This window comes from Somniosus microcephalus, chromosome 25, assembly GCF_052327205.1.
Source record: "Somniosus microcephalus isolate GS21.2 chromosome 25, FLI_Smic_1.0, whole genome shotgun sequence".
Taxonomy (NCBI): domain Eukaryota; kingdom Metazoa; phylum Chordata; class Chondrichthyes; order Squaliformes; family Somniosidae; genus Somniosus; species Somniosus microcephalus.
The window spans coordinates 48713828-48737978 of NC_141011.1; the positions used below are offsets into that span (position 1 = coordinate 48713828).

General features: G+C 46.3%; 1 protein-coding gene across 1 annotated transcript in view; it reads right to left on the minus strand.

Moving 5' to 3' along the window:
- Positions 1–22831, minus strand: part of slc2a5 (solute carrier family 2 member 5) — a 48459-nt gene extending 25628 nt beyond the window's left edge. Inside the window, exons 1-6 of the mRNA XM_085967356.1 lie at positions 22772–22831; positions 17052–17150; positions 12191–12351; positions 9296–9420; positions 4401–4553; positions 869–994 (exon numbers count right to left, since the gene is read on the minus strand). Of these exons, the coding sequence (XP_085823482.1) occupies positions 869–994; positions 4401–4553; positions 9296–9420; positions 12191–12351; positions 17052–17150; positions 22772–22816 (709 nt within the window). The 5' untranslated portion in view covers positions 22817–22831. The remainder of the gene's footprint in view (positions 1–868; positions 995–4400; positions 4554–9295; positions 9421–12190; positions 12352–17051; positions 17151–22771) is intronic.
- Positions 22832–24151: the final 1320 nt, after the last annotated feature.

Consider the following 24151-nt stretch of genomic DNA (forward strand, 5'->3'; position numbering starts at 1 on the left):
TTTCCAAATCCCTCCATGGCCTCGCCCCTCCCTATCTCTGTAATCTCCTCCAAACCCACAACCCCTCTCCCCCCCCCCCCCACCGCCCTGAGATATCTGCACTCCTCCAACTGCGCATCTCAATTTGAATCGTTCCACCATTGGCGGCCGTGCCTTCTGTTGCCGAGGCCCTAAGCTCTGGAATCCCCTCCCTAGGCCTCTCCGCCTCTCTACCTCCCTCTCCTCTTTTAAGGCACTCTTTAAAACCTACCTCTTTGACCTAATGTTTGGTCACCTGCCCTAATGTCTCCTTATGTGGCTCGATGTCAAATTTTGTTTGATAACGCTCCTGTGAAGCGCCTTGCGACGTTTTACTACGTTAGAGGCGCTATATAAATGCAAGTTGTTATAGTTGAGTGAAAAAATACAGCTGCCGTGTGAATCATACACTGCCAACCAGGGGACAGCTCTGCGCTTGCATGCTTACACACACAGGGCTCTGCTTCCCAGCCACTATTTCTTAACGTTGGAGTGTGAATGGGATCAACTGCTTTTCAGTAACATTAGAAAGATGTTGCAGTGAGTTTGTAGAGTGAGCAGGAGATCAATAGGCCCCTGCTGAGTACTATTTAAACCCGGCTTCGCACTGCACTGGAGTTACCCTGCACACAGCGTCAAGCCTAAGTGAATCAGAGGTGGCCTATTGGAGGAGGTCTGACACTGCTTGGCTTTAGTGCCTCTGAAGTCAGATCAGACTTGACTCCAGAGTTGCGCAGCCACTTTCACATCAACGATCGACCAAATCCATTTCACATCGACAGGCAAGTAGCAACATGACTGCAGTCTTGAACCAAAATCCATGTCGTCTGGCCTTAAATATCGCAGCTACCTGCTCTCGCTCCTGCTTCATTGCCTTTTTGGATCAACATGTATCTAGGACTTTCCGGGGCAAAAGGCAACAGAATTAGCTCCACAATGGCAGGGATTCCAGTGAGTCCCAAAAGTAACGGCCAACCTAAAAAGGAAAAAAAAGGGAAGATAAGGGCCTTTGCCTGTTTGAGTTGGTAGCACCCTTGCCTCTGAGTCAGAAGGTTGTGGGTTCAAGTCCCACTCCAGAGACTTGAGCACAAAAATCTAGGCTGACACTCCCAGTGCCGTGCTGAGGGAGTGCTGCACTGTCGGAGGTGCCGTCTTTCGGATGAGACGTTAAACCGAGGCCCCGTCTGCTCTCTCAGGTGGACGTAAAAGATCCCATGGCACTATTTTGAAGAAGAGCAGGGGAGTTATCCCCGGTATCCTGGGCCAATATTTATCCTTCAACCAACAGCACTAAAACAGATTATCTGGTCATAAGAACATAAGAAATAGGAGCAGGAGTAGGCCAATCGGCCCCTCGGGCCTGCTCCGCCATTCAATAAGATCATGACTGATCTGATCCTAACCGCCAATCTACTATCACAGAACCATCTCCTGAATCTAACAGAATTAGACACATGAAATAGGAGCAGGATCAGGCTACACGGCCCCTGGGCCCGCTCCGCTACCCACAGGGCCATGTCCGATCCGAACCTAGACTCATGTCCAAATTCCTGCCCGCTCCCCGTAACCATTAATTCCCTTTACTTCTAGGAAACTGTCTATTTCTGTTTTAAATTTATGTAATGATGTAGCTTCTACAGCTTTTTGGGGCAGCCTATTCCATGGACCTACCACCCTTTGAGTGAAGTAGTTCCTCCTCATCTCAGTTTTGAAAGAGCAGTCCCTTATTCTAAGACTATGCCCCCTAGTTCTAGTTTCACCCATTATCGGGAACATCCCGCATCCACCCGATCCAACCCCTTCACAATCTTATATGTTTCAATAAGATCGCCTCTCATTCTTCTGAACTCCAATGAGTAGAGTCCCAATCTACTCAACCTCTCCTCATATGTCCATCCCCTCATCCCCGGGATTAACCGAGTGAACCTTCTTTGTACTGACTCGAGAGCAAGTATGTCTTTTCTTAAGTATGGACACCAAAACTGTATGCAGTATTCCAGGTGCGGTCTCACCAATACCTTGTACAACTGAAGCAATACCTCCCTATTTTTATATTCTATCCCCCTAGCAATGAAAGCCAACATTCCATTGGCCTTCTTAATCACTTGCTGCACCTGCATACTAACCTTTTGAGTTTCGTGCACCAGGACCCCCAGATCCCTTTGTACTTCAGTACTTTCCAGTTTCTTGCCATTAAGATAATAACTTGCTCTATGATTTTTCCTGCCAAAGTGCATAACCTCACACTTTCCAGTATTGTATTCCATCTGCCAAATCTCTGCCCACTTACTTAGCCTGTCTATGTCCCCTTGCAGGTTTTTTATGTCCTCCTCACTCACTACTTTCCCTCCCATCTTAGTATCATCTGCAAACTTTGATATGTTACACTCGGTCCCCTCCTCCAAATCGTTAATATAGATTGTAAAGAGTTGGGGACCCAGCACTGACCCCTGCGGAACACCACTAGTTACTGATTGCCAGTCTGAGAATAAACCATTTATCCCAACTCTCTGCCTTCTGTTAGATAGCTAATCCTCTATCCATGCCAGAATATTACCCCCAATCCCGCGATTTTTTATCTTAAGCAATAATCTTTTGTGTGGCACCTTGTCAAATGCCTTTTGGAAGTCTAAATACACTACGTCCACTGGTTCCCCTTTATCCACCCTATATGTTACTTCCTCAAAGAACTCCAGCAAATTTGTCAAACATGACTTCCCCTTCATAAAACCATGCTGACTTTGTCCTATTAAATTATGATTATCCAAATGTCCTGTTACTGTCTCCTTAATAATGGACTCCAAAATTTTACCTACCACAGATGTTAGGCTAACCGGTCTATAGTTTCCAGCCTTCTGTCTACTGCCCTTTTTAAATAAGGGTGTTACATTAGCAGTTTTCCAGTCTGCCGGGACCTTTGCTGAGTCCAGGGAGTTTTGGAAAATTATTACCAATGCATCCACAATCCCTACCGCCACTTCCCTCAAGACCCTAGGATGTAAGCCATCAGGTCCAGGTGATTTATCCGCCTTGAGTCCCATTATTTTACTGAGTACCACTTCCTTAGTGATTTTGATCGTGTTTAGCTCCTCCCCCCCCTATAGCCCCCTGTTTGTCCAGTGTTGGGATATTCTTAGTGTCCTCTACTGTAAAGACTGATACAAAATATTCATTCAGTGTTTTTGCCATCTCCATATTTCCCACCATTAATTTCCCGGTCTCATCCTCTAAGGGACCAACATTTACTTTAGCCACCCTTTTTCTTTTTATATAACTATAAAAACTCTTACTATCTGTTTTTATATTTTTTGCTAATTTACTTTCATAATCTATCTTCCCTTTCTTAATCAATCTTTTTGTTATTTTTTGCTGTCTTTTAAAGTTTTCCCAATCCTCTATCCTCCCACTAGATTTGGCTACCTTATATGCCCTTGTTTTTAGTCGAATACTATCCTTAATTTCTTTACTTAGCCACGGATGGCTGTCTTTTCTTTTACACCCTTTTCTTCTCAGTGGAATATATTTTTTTTGGAAGTTGTAAAATAACTCCTTAAATGTACACCACTGATCATGTATCATCTTACCCTTTAATCTATTTTCCCAATCCACTCTACTCAATTCCGCTCTCATACCTTCATAGTCTCCTTTATTCAAGCTTAGCACGCTTGTTTGAGATCCAACCTTCTCACCCTCTAATTGAATATGGAATTCAACCATGTTATGGTCACTCATTCCAAGGGGATCCTTTACTAGGACATTTTTAATTAATCCTGTCTCGTTACACAGGACCAGATCTAAGGTTGCTTACCCCCTGATCGGTTCAGTTACATACTGCTCAAGAAACCCATCCCTAATACACTCAATGAACTCATCCTCAAGGCAGCCCTGCCCAACTTGATTTGTCCAATTAATATGATAGTTAAAATCCCCCATAATTATAGATGTTCCCTTATTACAAGCCTCAACTATTTCCTGATTGATACTCCGTCCAACAGAGTTACAACTGTTCGGAGGCCTATAGACTACGCCCACTAGTGTTTTTTTCCCCTTATTATTCCTTACCTCCACCCAAACTGTTTCATTATCCTGATCTTTTGACCCAATATCATTTCTCTGTATTACAGTGATTCCTTCCTTTATTAACATAGCCACCCCACCTCATTATCACATTGCTGTTTGTGGGAGCTTGCTGTGCGCAAATGGCTGCCGCGTTTCCTACATTACAACAGTGACTACACTTGAAAAGTACTTCATTGGCTGTAAAGCGCTTTGGGATGTCTGGTGGTTGTGAAAGACGCTATAGAAAGGCAAGTCTTTCTTTTTTCTTTTTGTTTGCATTTAACCTATTGTGCCGTAGACGAATATAACCAGGAGACGAGTACCTCTTTCATTGGCAAGAATGTTCCTTATTCCAAATATCTGGGCAATCAGGATTCCGATTGTAATGAACAGCTGTGGCATCACACCGATGGCACCTCGGAGGTTCTTAGGTGAAAGCTCGCCCAGGTACATGGGGACCACGTTGGATGAGAGGCCTAGATGGAAGTGCAGGAACACTCATTGATTTGCACTCAGCACAGTTTCTATTTTTTAATGAATGACCTGAGTTTGTCAACAGTGTCCTGGATTTCCTGGTGCTGGGCGGGAGTGGGTTCTATACCAGTAATACTGGTAGAAAATTCCCCTTTCTCCATTCGCTGTGGTAAAAGCCAAACTTAAATGTGCAAATATCCACCGACTGGGCTTAGGCAATTTGGCTGCCATTATTCTTGGAGTGCAGACAACAGTAAGTTTGCCGCAGGCAGTGAAGGTCATTTACATCGGCCTGGAGTTTGCCGTCAGCGGCAAAGCAAAGTAAGCTGCGTCGAGAATTTCGGGTTTTCCGACGCGTAATTCAAATCAACGGAAGTTAATGGGGATTCCCACCGAAGAGCTGCTCTGACGTCAACAAGGTGTCTAAGCAGCCAATCAAAAACGCAGAATTCTCACAGACAGCGAACCAGGAAGTGGGGCAAGCTCCTAAAATTCAAACTCCTTAAAAATGTTAAAGAGAGCAAAAAAAAAGATTGAGGCTCTCACATGGGGAAAAGGCAAACCTGAAATAAAGTTTCTTAAAAATTGTAATTTATATTAAAATGGATAAATTTCACACTGCACAAAATTAAAATGAGTTTTTCAGACCCTTACCTTTTGTTTAGCAGTCAACACGCTGTTAAAACCGCAGCTACACCTCATCCCTTTGGATCTAACTTTTAGTGGACCATGTACAGCAGGCACCTCAAAGCACTGGAGAGGTACCACCAACGCTGCCTCCGCAAGATCCTGCAAATCCATTGGCAGGATAGGCGCACCAACGTCAGTGTTCTCGCTCAAGCCAACATCCCCAGCATCGAAGCTCTGACCACGCTCATTCAGCTCCGATGGACAGGTCACATTGTCCGCATGCCCGATACGAGACTCCCCAAACAAGCTCTCTACTCGGAGCTCCGACACGGCAAGAGAGCCCCAAGTGGGCAGAGGAAACGCTTCAAGGACACCCTCAAAGCCTCCTTGAAAAAGTGTAACATCCCCACCAACACCTGGGAATCCCTGGCCCAAGACCGCACAAAGTGGAGGAGAAGCATCCGGGAAGGCGCCGAACACCTCGAGTCTCTTCGCCGGGAGCAAGCGGAAGCCCAGCGCAGGCAGCGCAAGGAGCACATGTCAACCCAAGCACCCCATCCACCCGCCCCTTCAACCACCGTCTGCCCCACCTGTGACAGAGGCTGTAGGTCCCGCATTGGACTCATCAGTCACCTGAGAACTCATTTTTAATGTGGAAGCAAGTCATCCTCGGTTCCGAGGGACTGGCTAAGAAGGAGAAGAAGAAAACCCAAGCTACACCTCATCCCTTTGGATCTAACTTTTAGTGGGGAATTTAGCAGCGTGATTACTGAGGACGAGCCAAAGGTTTCGTCAGTTTCCCTGATTTGAGAGATTTCACTGATTGCCAGCTCTGCGGGGGGGGGGGGCTGGGTGGGGGAGGCACAGCTCAGCCTGCCGTGGAGCAGTGAATGACAGACCGCAACTTCAGGATTCCCGCATTAAGCTGCACGTGCGCTAAATCCTGAAGTTGCGGTCAGTTTCAAAGGCGAAATGATGCCAAACGCTGCCAGCTTGCCATCATCAGGACCGCAAATTCCGGGCCAATGCTGGCTTCACCAAATACTAAGGAAATGCAAGGTTAGAGTGTAGGAATCCTGTTTGTCTGATGTGAATAAGACCCTGAAAAACAATACTATGCTTTGGACAAAAACAGCCACCTCCTTTTATCCTCAATGCCTACAGCACTGCTTTGGAAAGGAGAAATCGATCGCTAGGTTGGTAGTTCTGTAAACATGTCCCCTGTGCCAAACCACAATAACTCCCTACTATCTGGCTCTAGACACTGGGGAAACATTGGAGCTAACGATAACCCTACTGCTCCCATTAGCTCTGGGCAGTGTAGTGTACTGGTTGTGATGCAAGTAATTACCCAGCACTTGTGAGTTTAAATGCTGTGAAATTGAATTCAATAAAGCTGAGCGTTTGTGGGCAGGCTGCCGTATTGGTGTCGAAAACCAACTAGTCCATAAATGCTCTGTGGGTAGCAGACACATATTCACTCAGTGTGGGGGAGACACATATTCACTCAATGGCCGGAATTTGGCCGGCACTCAGAGGGCAGGTTTGGAGGCGGGTCCCGCTGTCAAAATCTAAAAGATTGACAGTGGATCGGGATCCGCCTGCACTTTGCAGAACCGACACTAAGCGGCGGGTCAGCCAATTGAGATAGTTAAGAGGGTCTTTAAAGGTAGTTGAACAGCATTTTACCACCTTCTAGCCATTTCTCCAACTTTTCCACAAGGTTCCCGTTGCTTGGGGATCACGTCAGGTAAGTGTGTCGGGTTCTCTGTGACTCCATTGCTGTGAATAGGTGACAGCTGCAAAAGTGGTATAAAAGCTACCATTTCACAGCTGGTCACCTTCCAATGTCCAAACTTCTCCGCAATCACCTGATGCTACGCTGGACACAGGGCATCAGCACCCGACCACATTGCTTCCTGGGACACCTGCGATGGCCTCACCATGGTCAGATTTACTTCACTTGACGCTGTACACCCTGGCTGCCATATGGTGCGCCAGGTTGGCACCACCCCACACCAGCACCATAAAGCATCCCTACAATGACCAAGCCATCCCTTTCACACTCATCACCATTGGGGGGGACGGACGTTATGTCTCACCAAGGAACTCACCAAGACACTTCCAAAGGCGCACACAAATCTGTCCAAGAAGGCAAAGTGTTGAAAATAAAGGTTTCCATGCTTGACAACACATTAACAGAACCATTACATGAACATTGGATAAAATACCCAAGTGCCTACCCTTGTGTGTTGTTAGTTAGCATGATTGCACTAGGATGAGGGTGAGTGTGAGGGGTGGCTAGTGAGATGGGGATGTGATAATGTAGATAGAGAGGGATGGGTGGAGGTACAAGGTAAGTTGGTGTGAGTAAAGATGTGCAGGAGTAGGGTAAGGAAGGCAGAGTGATGGGGATGTGATGAGTGGCACAGCAGGATGAATTTGTGTGTGGCTTTGCAGTAACATTTTGTGATCTACGGAGATCATTGAAAGGTTTGCGTCACTGCAGCCTGGTCCTCCTGACAACAGCCCTGCTTGTGCCCTCCTGTGCAATGTATAATCAGGCTGCGTTGGTGTCCTGGGGAGGTCTCTTCCGCCCATTGAAAGGGAAGAGAACCTCCCTGCGTGCTGTGACTCCCTCCATAATCATATGGAGGGAGACATGGGAGAGCTTGGGTGCAGCCGTGCACCTTTATGCAGTGCTTGACAGTGTTTGCAGCACCTCAATGCTGTAGAACACTGACAGTACAATTGTCAAAATCAATGTGGACATGGCCCCTTTAAGGAAACCAGCTGATGATGTGTCATCAGATGACGTCATCAGACCCACTTCCTTTTAATTGGCCGGAAACCTCACAGGGCGGGCTTAATAAGGTCAATCAGGGCAAAATCACTTGGAGGAGGTGGGATGAAGACAGGAGCGGGGTTTGAAGCCATCACCTACTCCGGCCGCACCGGACTCGCCGCGGTTGGTGAAATTGCGGCCAGTGTGGGGGAGACACCTATTCACCCAGTGTGGCAAAGAAAGAAATTTTGTATGGCAGTGTTAAACAGTGAGACACCAGAGAAAACTGAACCCCATAGTTATACTGTTCATATCTGTACTGGCACAAGTCACATACTGAGGAATTAATATCACAGAATCACAGCCACATCAGAGCATATTAAAGACTAATCGCTCTCAAGCAATTTGACAGTTGACAGTTTGTTCCAATTAAATAGATTAGGAAGGACCAGAGGTGAAAAGTTGAAGTTGTATAAGGCCAGATCTAGGTTAGATGTCAGGAGGTGGTTCTTTTCCCAGAGTATAGAGGACCTCTGGAACAAGCTGCCATCTCATGAATTCCTTCAAGCGAGAGCTGGACCTGTTTCTCGCTGGAGCGGAGCTCACCTCTTACAGAGGTATGATAGCATAGTGGTTATGTCACTGGACTAGTAATCCAGAGGACTGGACGTAATGATCCAGAGTAAGTGAGTTCAAATCCAGCAAGACAGCTGGCAAATTTAAATTCAGTTAATTAAATAAATCTGGAATAAAAAAACCTACTATCAGTAATGGTGACCATGAAACTACCAGATTGCTGTAATAAACCCATCTGGTTCACTAATGTCCTTACCCGGTCTGGCCTATATATAGACTCCAGACCCACGGCAAAGTGGTTGACTCTTAACTGCCCTTCTGTGGTTCAAGAAGGTGGCTCACCACCACCTTCTTGAGGGCAATTAGGGATGGGCAATAAATGCTGGTCTTGCCAGCGACACCCACATGGCGTGGCAGGGAATTCAGGGCCAGAGTGATCTCCTAGACTAATTTCCATCGCCTAGATGGGTCGGAGAGGAATTTCCCAGCTGTATTTCCCCCAAATTGGCCTGGGTTTTTATCTTTTTTTGCCTCTCCCAGGAGGTCACATGGTTTTGGGTGGGGTGGAGTGTCTATGTTGTGATACACAAGGAATCGCAATTGTGTGGGTCAGGGTGGATGGACCAGAGGGCTTCTACCTGTCCATCATTGTTCGTATGAAATATATAAGCATATTGGTTAAAAACAAGCTTCCGCAATGTGATGTGGGAGTGGCTGCACGGGGCTTTATTCACTCTGGGAGGCTTTACTTACCTGCACAAATTCCAACAATGACTCTCCCAACAATTATTATTTCAAAAGACTTTGATTCTTTACTTGTTCCCATCAGTATCGCAGGCACGATGGAAAATATATTGTTAAACAACAAAGTGCCCTTCCTGAAAAAAATTAGGGAAAATAAATTGTGTTAAGATTTGAAGAGGGGTGTTATGTGAGCTACATTAATAGTGCAAAGCCCAAAGTTCAAAAGGTTAACACAACTCTGCATAATATTGCTTTGCACTTGCTTTCCATATAGCTCCCATTTGTAATGCCACGTGCACTTTATTTAAAAACAGAGTTTAGCATAAATTATATCCTAATTTACTCCCCTCTTCTGAAGACACTGATTCTTTCTGTGCTACGGTTCAATGGGTGCGAGTGGCCCTCAATACTTTGACCAAGTGATCATTCTTTATGTGTGGGCTTAGCCACTGTTTGATTATGGGGCGCATCACAGCCGAGCGTGGTGCAGGTGCCGCTGGACAGTAACCAGGGCCGTGATTTCGCCTACCGAGGCGGGTCCGGGGCAGCCGGGGTCGGTGGCGGGTCCTGACCCCGCTGCCTGCTCCAGCCGCTCTGTTGAGGTGAATTTATGATGATGGGGCTTGTTAAGCCTGCCCTGCGAGGTTCCCAGCCAATTAATAGGAAGCGGGTCTGATGACGTCATTTGATGACGCATCATCAGCCGGTTTCCTTAAAGGGACCATGTACAAATTGATTTTGACAGTTGTGCTGTCCGTGTTCTATAGCACTGAGGTGCTGCAAGCACTGACAAGCACTGCACAGAAGTGCACAGCTGCACCCAGGCTCTCTCCCATGACTCCCTCTATATGTTTATCAAGGGAGTCACAGCACGCAGGGAGGTTCTCTTCCCTTCCCATGGGCGGAAGAGACCTCCCCAGGACACTAACGCAGCCTGGTTGCACATTGCACAGGAGGCCACAGCAGGGATGTCATCAGGAGGACCAGGCTGCAGTGGCGCATTCCTTTCAATGATCTCAGTAGATCAAGAAACACTCAACCTCATCCTGCTGTGCCACTCATCACATCCCTATCACTCTGCCTCCCCTACCCTACTCCTGCACATCCTTACTCACACCAACTTACCATGAACCTCCACCCATCCCTCTCTATTTACATTATCTAATTTTCACTTCCCCATCTCACTAGCCACCCCTCACACTCACCCTCATCCTACTGGAAGCATACCAACTAACAACACACAAGGGTAGGCACTTGGGTGTTTTTGCCAATGTTCATGTAAAGTTTCTGTTAATGTGTTGTCAAACATTGAAATCTTTATTTTCAACACTTTGCGTTCTTGGACAGATTTGTGTGCACCTTTGGAAGTGGCTTAATGAGTTGTAGTGACTGGTGAGACATAACGGTACTTTCTGCACTGGTGGGGAGTGTGAAAGCAATGGCTTAGACATTGTAGGGATGCTTTATGGTGTTGGTGTGAGGTGGTGCCAACCTGGTGCATCATGTGGCAGCCAGGGTGTACAGCATCAAGTGAAGTAAATCTGGCCATGGTGAGCCAACCCTGGCCTCCTGGGCAGCAATGTGCTCAGGTGCTGATGCCCTCTGTCCTGTGCAGCATCAGTTGATTGCGGAGAAGGTTGGTGCTGTTGTTGGTGCTGCTGGTGTGCCTGGTGATGCTGGTGTTGGGGCTGATCTTGGTGGGATTCTGAGGACCAAGGTGAGATTTTTTTCAAGGGCACCGATGCTGATGTAGTAGATGGCAGGTGAGGTTGAGATGACAGAAGCGATCTGTCAATGTAGAGAGAGGTTGTTCCAATGAGGTGGCACTGGATAGAGAGTTTACTCCAAACACTTGCAAGCTGCAAGAAAGCTCAATACAGGAAACTTTCTGGTATCCGGCACTGACGGGACCGAGCTGGTGCCGTACCATCAAAACTGCCGTAGAAACCAGCGCTAATGTTAAAACATACGGAGCTTTTGAGCTCCATGTGAATCAACAAACCCTGTTGCTTAGCAACAGCTTAAAAGCGTCTCTGTAGCTAAGCAACAGCTTCAGCTAGGCCTTGCAGAGCCTGACTGGGAAAAAAAAGCAACGAGAAGTAAAAAAACTTATAGGAAACGGCTCCTGAATTTTGCCGGTAGATAGAGCTTTCCGGACATCCGGTTAAACGAAAGTTTCCTGTATGTCTTCCAAATGCAGTAACCAACAGATTCTGAGCTTTGAAAGTGAACAGCTGTAACATGGGATCTTTTATACAACTTTGGCAGCTGTCAGGTCATGAGATAATTCAATGCTGAATCCACTCACGACATGCTGAGCTGACGTGTTCCCTGAGCAGTGGGTAACCTGTGGGGAACACGCAAAATTGAAAGGTAGGCAGAAAATAATACTTAATTGGCTGTTAACAATCCATTTAATGATGTCAATTGCCTCCCCCGACCCGCTGTCAATCATTTCTATTTTCACAGCTGACTCAAATCATTATTATTCCCTGAGAATTGCCTGCTGATTATCTCTTCAAAATCTGTAGTGATTATTTCATAAGCATTAAAATGTCAATGTTGAAGTCATCACGTATCAGTGACACAGGTGCGTTAGTTGTCACTGAATTAAGGCCCTTCCAATGAAGTTCCCGCATAGAGTTAAGTTCACCAATCCCATGCTCCAAACAGGGAGCTGCTCTTGGACAGAACACCAGTTGGAGATAGGGCTCCAACACTAAAAATATAATAGTAACGTGAAGTAACTTCAAGGCTGTACTATCATTCAGGGCACACATGACAGTTAGGGACTCCTCATGTGGTTTATGGTGTCACCTGAAACCCTCAGTCAGATGACTGCCTTGTAAACACTCTGAGGCATCCAGTAGTCCATGTCTGATCTGCTGATCTGTAGCTGCTCACCTGCCCAGTTTATTTACGAGTGGGGCGACCATAAGGGACCCAAAAAACCCTCCGAGTGGATACATGGAGACGGTGAGAGACCACAGCAAAGTTTGGTAGCTACTGTCCATGTAGTTCCCATACCGATCAAAATAAGACTGGTTGTAAAACTGCCGCATGTACTGTAAGACATAAGAGATTAGTCAAAGTGCCAACAACGTTCAGAGCATTTATAATCGCAGGACTGAGTTGCCACCATTGGTTACATTGGGTTTCCACTGAAACATTCAATTGAGGAATAGATTTTTTTTTGACTTAAAGTGGAACGGGAGGCATCGCCTTTATCAGAACGTGTCTGGCAAACCTGTGCTTGCAGTGTGGCATGGCGATACAAAACGCATTGTCATAACGTCACCGTGACATATTTTCAATAATGATAAGCAGCTTTACTACACTTTACATCGCCCCAGGAAAGGAAGAATTTGCATTTATTTCGTTCCTTCAGGAAGTCCCGACATGCTTTGCAGCCAATGAATTACTTTTGAAGTGTAACCACTATTGTTATGCAAGGAAATGCAGCAACCAATTTGCACACAGCAAGGTCCCACAAACAGCCATGAGCTAACTAACTGCGTAACCGTTTTTTAGCAGTGATGGTTGGGGGATGACTATTGGCTGGGATAGAAACATAGATAGAAACATTGAAGATAGGAGCAGGAGTAGGCCATTCGGCCCTTCGAGCCTGCTCCGCCATTCAACGAGATCATGGCTGATCATCCAAACCCTAGCACCCGGTCCCTACACCGATAGCCATCCCACCCAAGCCCTATCCCCGTAACCCCATAACCCCACGTATTTAATCCCCCCTAACACTAAGGGTCAATTTTATCATGGCCAATCAACCTAACCCGCACATCTTTGGACTGTGGGAGGAAACCGGAGCACCCAGAGGAAACCCACGCAAACACGGGGAGAATGTGCAAACTCCACACAGACAGTCACCCGAGGCCGGATTTGAACCCGGGTCCCAGGCGCTGTGAGGCAACAGTGCTAACCACTATGCTCCCCTATTTGAACTACAGGGGAGTGAAGGGTTATGGGGAGCAGGCGGGAAAGTGGAGTTGAGGCCAAGCTCAGATCGGCCATGATCTTATTGAATGGCGGAGCAGGCTCGAGGGGCCGAATGGCCGACTCCTATTTCTTATGTTCTTATGAATCATATTTCATTATTGAACATTCTCTGTTTCAACACCTCCTCTATACTTAATTCATCTCTGAAAGAAGTGCTGAACATCAGCACTCGATACTAAATACAAGTGTAAAATTTTAGTTGTCATTATCCCTTGTTATAATCTTGTAGCGTTACCAAAATATTAATTTAATAGAAAGTGCATCGCAACTGAAATAGTTGACCTTAGCAAAAGATTGTTTTACTACCTGGAAGCCTCATTATGTAGTTCAGTGATTTTTATAATATTGTTTGCATTAATGCAGCATGCACTGTGAGCTTCAAGAGGTGGGTTGCTTGTCAAATGTATCATTGAGTGATAAACAGTATTCTGCAGTTCAGTTATTTTACCTATTCTTGAGTGAATTGACTGTTTCACCTTGGGTTATGCTGAGGCAAACATTTGATCTCAGTGTTGTTGTCAGACAGAAGCAGCAGAAGTGGATGATACCACAGTCTTTTAAGTTTTATCTACTCTCTAGCTCCCCCAGTTTGTAATTAAATGAATGCAGCCATTAGTGGGATTGATCCATGCGACTTTATGGCCCCATTAATAACAACGTGTTTCTCCAGTATATTTTGGCTTTCTTCAAAACAAATTGAGACAGGATGTACTATAAAATGATGCATTTATTAGAAAGGAAAGCACTAGAGGCTTGATAGAAAATGTTGCAGGCGTCCAAGCAAGATTTGGCCTTATTAAAAGCAAAATAACTAGAATTTGGAGCTTCCTGTGGAGTGCAAACGTCGGGTGGGTTTTGATCTGCGTCCCTGGCCTTTGCAGGTTTGATGCAAATTCCCAGTTACCTTACCAACCCCACCATTGTGCCACAGGAGAACATACCTGGAAACCTAATGAGCAATAGACTCTCCAACAGGATCAGTGTCTTGGAATTACATAGGATAGGCAATCATAAGCTGTTGGACATGGACATTACCACAGATACTGGCGTACTGTGCTGATCGCATTTACTTTGGTATAAGCTCTGTACTCAACAACCTGGATTCGTATAGCTAATTTGATGTAGAAAACATTTTCAAAGTGCTTCACAGAGGAAGGAAGGAATGGAACGCCAGTCATTGAGAATTGCGAGCGATGACCAGAAGCTTGGTCGAAGGTTTTGAGAAGGTTTTTAAAAACAGGTAGAAAGGCGAAGCGGTCTAGGGAGGGAGTTTTAGAGAGTAGGATTGAGATAGCTGAAGATTCTGTCACCAATGATTGGGGGGGAGGAAGGAGGAAATACACAGAAGGTCAGAACTGGAAGACGAGAGGGCATGAGAAGAGCAGAGTGTCTTGAAGAGATTGCCAAAATAAGGTGGGGTGAGGCCATGGAGGATTAGTGTTTTAAATTTGATGTTTTGAGGGGCAGAGTAAGTCAGTGAGGATAGGAATACAATAGGTAGGTGGAACTTAGAGCAGATCACAATGTAGACAACAGACCTTTGGATGAGTTGGAGTTTATGAAGAGTGAAGGTTGGGAGGACAGTAAAGCGGTCGTGTGTGTGTGTGTGTGTGTGTGTGTGTCTGAGTGTGTCTGTGTCTGTGTGTGTGTGTGTGTGTGTCTGTGTCTGTGTGTGTCTGTGTCTGTGTGTGTGTCTGTGTGTGTGTGTCTGTGTGTGTGTGTGTGTCTGTGTCTGTGTGTGTGTCTGTGTGTCTGTGTGTGTGTGTGTGTATGTCTGTGTGTGTGTGTGTGTCTGTGTGTGTCTGTGTCTGTGTGTATGTCTGTGTGTGTGTGTCTGTGTGTGTGTGTGTCTGTGTGTGTGTGTGTGTGTCTGTGTGTGTGTCTGTGTGTCTGTGTGTCTGTGTGTGTCTGTGTGTCTGTGTGTGTCTGTTTGTGTGTCTGAGTGTGTCTGTTTGTGTGTCTGAGTGTGTCTGTTTGTGTGTCTGTGTATGTGTGTATGTCTGTCTGTGTGTGTGTGTGTGTGTCTGTGTCTGTGTGTGTGTGCGTGTGTGTGTGTCTGTGTGTGTCTGAGTGTGTCTGTTTGTGTGTCTGTGTGTGGAAATATTAAAAGAGAGAAATAGAACATGTTGATGACAGGGCAGAGAAGCACTAAGGAAAGAAATGGAGAGTGCAAAAAAGAATAAGCAACGGAATAAGGAGGAGGAGATTGCACTTACTGTCACAGTGACCAGGAGCCAGGGTAGGCTGAACTGCTATTCATCAACTGAAAACATTAGCCATGATACATTTGGACAAAGACCCATGGTTATCTCAGGTTTCTGTGCACAGTTGCATTTGTACAATGGTAACCCGTACAAAAACTTCAACCTCTAACGTCCCCGCCATGTGCATGAATACTGGAAATTCCCCATTACTGCTAAACATGATTCAGCTTGAAAGCCAACACAGTCATCACAAAATGGATATTATGTCTGTTGGTTCAGCTGGATATTAAACCTGTTATGGGATTGGGAAGTCGGGAAGGATGAGATGAAACAACCTTCTTGTAAGAACATAAGAATCAGGAGCAGGAGTCGGCCATTCGGCTCCTCGAGCCTGCTCCGCCATTCAATAAGATCATGGCTGATCTTCGACCTCAACTCCACTTTCCCGCCTGATCCCCATATCCCTTGGTTCCCCCAGAGTCAAAAAATCTATTGATCTCAGCCTTGAATATACTCACAGCGAAAATGGCAACACAGCCAATTAATTGGGATCCAAGTGTTTAAAAATGTTGAAGAAACCACCATGGTATAAGACTACTGCTCTTGTTCACTAGCTGTAAAGTCTGGCCTGTATGAAAGTTGTTGAATCCTACTTCTCTCCTTCAGCTGTCCTACATTCAGTTGGTTACCGCTAGTAGCCAGGAGCTATTACACAGAATGGAATTGGAGATCCACTTATTCCAATGCTCCGCACTCCCTGTGAAATAATCCATCTTTTTAGTACTTGAGAGGCCCAGGTTGAATTCAAACCCAGGTTAAAAGATGATGATGTGATGTATCAAAGCCTTAAAGCCTTTGCTCAATTTATGGTCCAATTCTCCTATCCATTATGTTCATTTTTGAGATGATAAAAAAATCTCTGATATAGGGTGAGCTGGCTGGGATGGAGTAGACTTCACCTTCTCCATCCCAGCCCACTCGATCCTCGTATCCCCTGATTCCCTTAAGAGTCCAAAAATCTATCTATCGCAGCCTTGAATATACTCAACCAAAACTCAGCCAAAAATCCCACGGGTATTTCTCTAACTCTCCTGTCATTAAGGATAAGGGGTAAGCCATTTAGGACAGAAATGAGGAGGAATTTCTTCACCCAGAGAGTGGTGAACCTGTGGAATTCTGTACCACAGAAGACAGTAGAGGCCAATTCATTAAATATATTCAAGAAGGAGTTGGATATATTTCTTAAGGCTAAAGGGATCAAGGGATATGGGGAGAAGGCAGGAACAGGGTACTGAATTTGGATGATCAGCCATGATCGCATTGAATGGCGGAGCAGGCTCGAGGGGCCGAATGGTCTACTCCTGCTCCTATCTTCTATGTTTCTATGTTACACAATGGTTGTTCACTTCACTGCACAAAATGCCAGCTCTGTGAGCTTTCCAAACACTCACTGGTGGTGAGTTCGTCTCTAATCACCTTGCTCACTGAAGTCCACTTGCGCAGTCCAGGAAGGAATAATGAAAAATATGAATATTTTAATAACCTACCACAGCCGGAGAGTTGACAACAGCAACATTGTAGCCGTATTGGAAGGAGGATCCGAATGCAGACACGAGAGTAGTAAAAGCCAGCACGCTGGTCAAACGCTAGGGAAAAATAAGATCCTCACATCACATCATCTCTTTAAATGCCGAACTTTGCGATAGAATAATACAACAACATCAGCTTGTATTTATATAGCGCCTTTAACGTAGTAAAACGTCCCAAGGCACTTCACAGTAGCGTTACCAAACAAAAAATTTGACACCGAGCCACAAAAGGAGATATTAGGACAGGGCCCGGTCACGGAGGTAAATTTTAAGGAGTGTCGTAAAGGAGGAGAGAGAGGTAGCGAGGCGGAGAGGTTTCGGGAGGGAATTCTAGAGCCTAGGGCCCAGGCAGCTGAAGGCACGGCCGCCAAAAGTTGAGCGACTGATATCGGGGATGCTCAAGAGGCCAGAATTAGAGGAGCGTGGATATCTCGGAGGGGTTGTGGGGTTGGAGGAGGTTACAGAGATAGGGAGGGGTGAGGCTATGGAGGGATTTGAAAACAAGGATGAGAATTTTACAATCGAGGCGCCGCTTAACCGGGATTAATAAAGAAGCTGATTGAACAACTTGCCATTTTGTCAGTCTCCTTCCTAATCCAGAACTGGTTTAAATGAAATGTTCTGATATACAAACCCCAACAGTCAAGATAACAATGGCCCCAGATCAAACTTAGAAGGATTGCCTGCCAGGCACACCGCATTATTTGGCAGCATTCTACCATGTTTCTGGGTTGCTCAGTAATTGATTTCATTTTCTCAGCCTGTTTTTGTGTAAAACCCGTGCAGTTTTCCCATGTGGCAGCTGCTACTCTTTCCTTGAATTTGTAAACATTCATTGTTGAAACTATCGGTCACCCTGTAACGTCTCTTGCATTTGCTGCAAAACCTGAGTCATGTCGCTGGGGTACAGTTTCTCGGTCACCAGCACCCCGCCAGTACTTTGCCCAGGTGCCCATTCTTTATATGTGAACCTAGCTACTCTGTTGGCTTATTCTACCATGGAGGGTATCACATACAAGCACGCACAAACACGCACACACAAACACACGCACACACAAACACACGCACACACAAACACACACACGCACACACAAACACAAACACACACACGCACACACACACAAACACACACACACACACACGCACACACACACGCACACATGCACATACGCACACACACGCACACACACACACACATGCACACACGCACACACACACACGCACATACACACACACACGCACACACACACACATACACACACACACACAAACACGCACACACACACACATGCACACGCACACACACACGCACACACAAACACACACACATGCACACACACACACATACACACACACACACAAATACACACGCACGCACACACAAACATGCACACACACGCACAAACACACGCACGCACAAACACACACGCACACACAAACACACACACACGCACACAAGCACACACAAGCATGCACACGCACACACACAAGCACACACAAACACAGACACAAGCACACACACATGCAAGCACGTACAATCACGCACACACAGACATGCACACGCACGCACACGCACATCAGGGGTCATTGGACAGCAATCAAGTACAGGGATTCTGGATGATATTTTTTTCTCTTCCCGAGCCCAGAGGCACTGAGACCAGTTGCAGTTCCCTCATTGCTCACACTTCAAGCCCTACTCCAGAGACTTGAGGACATAATCTAGGTTGGTTCTCCGGTGCAGAAATGTGGGTTTGCTGCCTTTTGGATGAAATGTTAAACCAAGGCGCCATCCGTCCTCTCAGGGGAACATAAGAGGTTCTGTACCATTGTTCAAAGGCGAGCAGGGGAGTTCTCCCCGGTGTCCCGGCCAATAATTATCCCTCAACCACCATCACTAAAACAGGTTATCTGATCATTTACCTCATTGCTGTTTGAGACCTTGCTGTGAGTAACTGTTCTGCTGTCTTTCTCTACATTACAACAATGATGACACTTCAAAAGTACTTCATTGGCTGTGAAGCACTTTGGGACATTCGAGGATGTGAAATATGGTATATAAACACAGTTTCCTTCTTTCTAACTAAGATCAGCTAACCCAGCACAAACCAGGTACTGATCCTGAGACTTTCTGGCCTCACTGGCTCAGGACCATGCCAAAGTACATTCAGTCCACTAAACCATTGGGGGAACTTTGTATTTTGAATACAACAGTACAAAATATTAAAGCAAAATACTGCGGGTGCTGACAATCTGAAATAAAATAGAGAAAATGCTGAAAATATTCAGGTGATCAGGCAGCATCTGTGGAGAGAGAAACAGAGCTAACGTTTCAGGTCGATGACCTTTCGCCAGAACTGGAAAAAGTTAGAGATACAACAGGTTTTAAACAGGTGAAAACGGGAATGGTAGCACAGTGATTATGTTACTGGACTAGTAATCCAGGGGCCTAGACTAATGATCCAGAGACGTGAGTTCAAATCCCACCACGACAGCTGGGGAATTTAAATTCAGTTAATTAAATAAATCTGGAATAAAAAGCTAGTATCAGTAATGGTGACCATGAAACGACTGGATTACCGTAAAAACCCATCTGGTTCACTAATGTCTTTCGGGGAAGGAAAACTTCCATCCATACCTGGTCATGACTATATGTGACTACAGACCCACAGCAATGTGGTTGACTCTTAAATGGCCTAGCAAGCCACTCAGTTGTACAAAACCGCTACGAGAAACAATAATAAGAATAAAACCGGATAGACCACCCAGCATCGACCCAGGACACGACAATGGCACACCCAGCCCAGTCCTGCATCTAACATCTGGGGGGACTTGTGTCAAAATTGGGAGAGCTGTCCCACAGACTAGTCATACTAACAGAATCATAGCTTTCAGCCAATGTTCCCAGACTCCTCCATCACCGTCTCACCGTCTCACCGTCAGGACAGAGCCACCAGAGGTGGCGGCACAGTGGTATACAGTCAGAGGGGAGTAGTCCTGGGAGTCCTCAACATTGCCTCCGGACCCCATGAAGTCTCATAGCTTCAGGTCAAGCAAGGATACCTCCTGCTGATTACCACCTACCACCCTCCCTCAGCTCCTCCATGTTGAACACCACTTGGAAGAAGCACTGAGGGGAGAAAGGGCACATAATGTACTCTGGGTGGGGGACTTCAATGTCCATCACCAAGAGTGGCTTGGTGGCGCCACTACTGACTGAGTTGGTCGAGTCCTGAAGGACATACCTGCCAGTCTGGGCCTGCGGCAGGTGGTGAGAGAACCAACATGAAGGAAAAATCTACTTGACCTCGTCCTCACCAATCAATCTGTCGCAGATGCATCTGCCCATGATAGCATTGGTAACAGCGACCACCGCACAGTCCTTGCGGAGACAAAGTCCCATCTTCACACTGAAGACACCCTCCATCATGTTGTGTGGCACTACCACCATGCTAAATGGGATAGATTCAGAACAGATCTAGCAGCTCAAAACTGGGCATCCATGAGGCGCTGTGGGCCATCAGCAACAGCAGAATTGTATTCCACCACAATCAGTAAACTCATGGCCTGGCATATCCCTCACTCTACCATTACCACCAAGCCATGGGACCAACCCTGGTTCAATGAGGAGTGCAGAAGAGCATGCCAGGAGCAGCACTAGGCATACCTAAAAATGGGGAAACTGCAACAGAGGTCTACATGCATGCTAAACAGCAAACGCAGCATGCTATAGATAGAGCTAAGCGATCCCACAACCAACGGATCAGATCAAAGCTCTGCAGTCCTGCCACATCCTTTCATGAATGGTGGTGGACAATTAAACAACTAACGGGAGGAGGAGGCACCATGAATATCCCCACCCTCAATGATGGCGGAGCCCAGCATGTGAGTGTAAAAGGCAAGGCTGAAGGGTTTGCAACTATCTTCAGCCAGAATTGCCGAGTGGATGATCCATATCAGACTCCTCCTGAGGTCCCCACCATCAAAAGCCAATTTGATTCACTCCACGTGATTTCAAGAAATGGCTGTGCACACTGGATTTTTTTTTTATTCGTCCATGGGATTTGGGCGTCGCTGGCAAGGCCAGCCTTTATTGCCCATCCCTAATTGCCCTTGTGAAGGTGGTGGTGAGCCGCCTTCTTGAACCGCTGCAGTCCGTGTGGTGAAGGTACTCCCACAGTGCTGTTAGGTAGGGAGCTCCAGGATTTTGATCCAGCGACGATGAAGGATTGGCGATGTACTTCTAAGTCAGGATGGTGTGTAACTTGGAGGGGAACTTGAAGGTGATGATGTTCCCGTGCGCCTGCTGCCCTTGTCCTTCTAGGTGGTAGAGGTCGCGGGTTTTGGAGATGCTGCTGAAGAAGCCTTGGCGAGTTGCTGCAGTGCATCTTGTAGATGGTACACACTGCAGCCACGGTACGCCAGTAGTGGAGGGAGTAATGTTTAAGGTGGTGGATGGGGTGCCAATCAAGGGGGCTGCTTTGTCCTAGATGGTGTCAAACATCTTGAGTGTTGCAGCTGCACTCATCCAGGCAAGTGGAGAATATTCCATCACACTCCTTACTTGTGCATTGTAGATGGTAGAATGGATTTCGGGAGTCAGGAGGTGAAACGCTCACCGCAGAATACCCAGTCTCTGACCTGCTCTTGTTGCCACAGTGCCACCGCCTTCAGTGTGCCAGTGCAGCCTTCGGTCGCCTGAGGAAGAGAATGTTTGAAGACCAGGACCTCAAACCCAGCACTAAGCTCATGGTCTACAGAGCAGCAGTGATATCCGCCCTGCTGTATGCCTGAGACATGGACCATGTACAGCAGGCACCTCAAAGCACTGGAGAAATACCACCAACGCTGCCTCCGCAAGATCCTGCAAATCCATTGGCAGGATAGGTGCACCAACGCCAGGCCAACATCCCCAGTATCGAAGCTTTGATCACGCTTGATCAGCTCCGATGGGCGGGTAACATCCCCACCGAAGTGTAACATCCCCACCGACACCTGGGAATCCCTGGCCCAAGACCGCACAAAGTGGAGGAGAAGCATCCGGGAAGGCGCCAAACACCTCGAGTCTATTCGCCAGGAGCAAGCGGAAACCAAGCGCAGGCAACGCAAGGAGTGCACGTCAACCCAAGCACCCCACCCACCCGCCCCTTCAACCACCGTCTGCCCCACCTGTGACAGAGACTGTAGGTCCCGCATTGGACTCATCAGTCACCTGAGAACTCATTTTTAATGTGGAAGCAAGTCATCCTCGGTTCCGAGGGACTGCCTAAGAAGAAGACTTGTCCCATTACCATCTCCTTTCACCTCGCACCAATCATCCCTTTTGTCTTTTAATCTCTCCTCCTTTCCACCCTTCCCTTTTTTTATTTCCCCCCCTCCCCCCTTTCCCTGCCCCTGCACTTGCTTAAAACCTGTTGTAACCTCAAACGTTGACTCGGTTTCTCCCTCCACAGACGCTGCCTGACCTGCTGAGCGTTTCCAGCACTTTCTCTTTTTATTGCAGATTTGCAGCATCTGCAGTATTTTGCTTTCGTAGTACAAAATATTCCACCGGCTACAATACTGATTGGAAAGCTTCACAGATAAAGTTTAAAGAAAGCACCAGACCTTAACTGAACCACAGTGCATTGAGTTTACAACCAACAGGACATAGAAAATGACCAAGGAAAACTGAAACTCACCCCTTTTCTTTTGCTAGACTGTTGTACAGTCAGTTGCTCCTCCATAATTTCTTGATTATGTAGTCGGACAGAAATCCTGATCTGAAATGCCTTGAGTGTTGATACCTTGCACTTTGGTCGTGTTATTAGGAAGACGGTACTCTTATCTGTTATAAATATTTATAATTGGTTCCATGCCAGTCATTTGGCAGACACCACGAGCTAATTCAACCACACCACATTTCACAACTAATACAGTGTACACAGAGTTAAAACCTCCTCTTTCTCTGACCAAAATTTACACAGGTATTTGCACAAAGGTAAATGAACCTCCTAAACTTTGAAACATTCACACTACTACACAACCAGTAAAATAAGTGATGGTGCAAGAACACTTTATTAAAATTTTTTAAAACCTTGTATTTCTGTCGCACTTTTCGTGTGCTCGGGGGCACTTTAAACGTTTCAGTCAGTGATTTACTTTTCAAGTGTATTCCCTGTTGTTACGTAAGCAACTGTGACCGCCAAGTTTTGCACCGCCAGTATATAAATGATATAAATGAGCAGGTAATCTGCTTTTGGTGGTGTTGGCTGAGGGACAGGACACCAGGAGAACTCCCTACGCTTCCCCAAATAGTGCCGTGGGATCTTTCATGTCCGCCTGAACAGGCAGACGGGACCTTGTTTCCTAACATCTCATCTGAAAGACAGCACCTCCGACGGTGCAGCACTCCATCAGCACTGCACCAAAGTGCCAGATTAGATCATGTACTCAAGTCCTGTAGTGGGGCTGGAACCAATGTTCCCTTTCATTTATTTTTGGGTGCCAGGCAGCCCATTCAAAATACCGTGCATGCGCTGTTTTTTTACCATTTAAAAGCCGGTGAGCTGGCTGCACGGGAGCTGCAGAGCGCTGCGCGGCCGCACATTTTAAAGGGAACATTGGCTGGAACCCACAACCTTCTCGGCAAGAATGCTACCACTGAGACAAGCTGACACCTAAATAGCATTGCCGTTACTTTAAAAAATAGCATTTAAGGCCCAGACCTTTCACACGATTACAGAATGCCCTTTCCCTTTTTACACTGTGCCCGAACCATGGACAAGGCGATTCATTGTATCTGCACTTCCATGTATAAGCTTGACCTGGTTAAAATGGCTTTGAAATACTGCGGTGATTTAGCAATCCATTACCTGACGTATACTGTTTACTGACTGTGTCCAGGTTATTCATCTACCAGTGTACAAATGATTCTACGGCGTAACATCAAACTTCAACTTTTGAATAAACTCGCTGAACCATTGGATGAGGCGATGTTCTTAATGCTTAATTTAATTTTAGATGTTGACGTTTGAGATGAGCATTGGCTTGAACACGCTCGACTTTTCTGACCCGGTTTT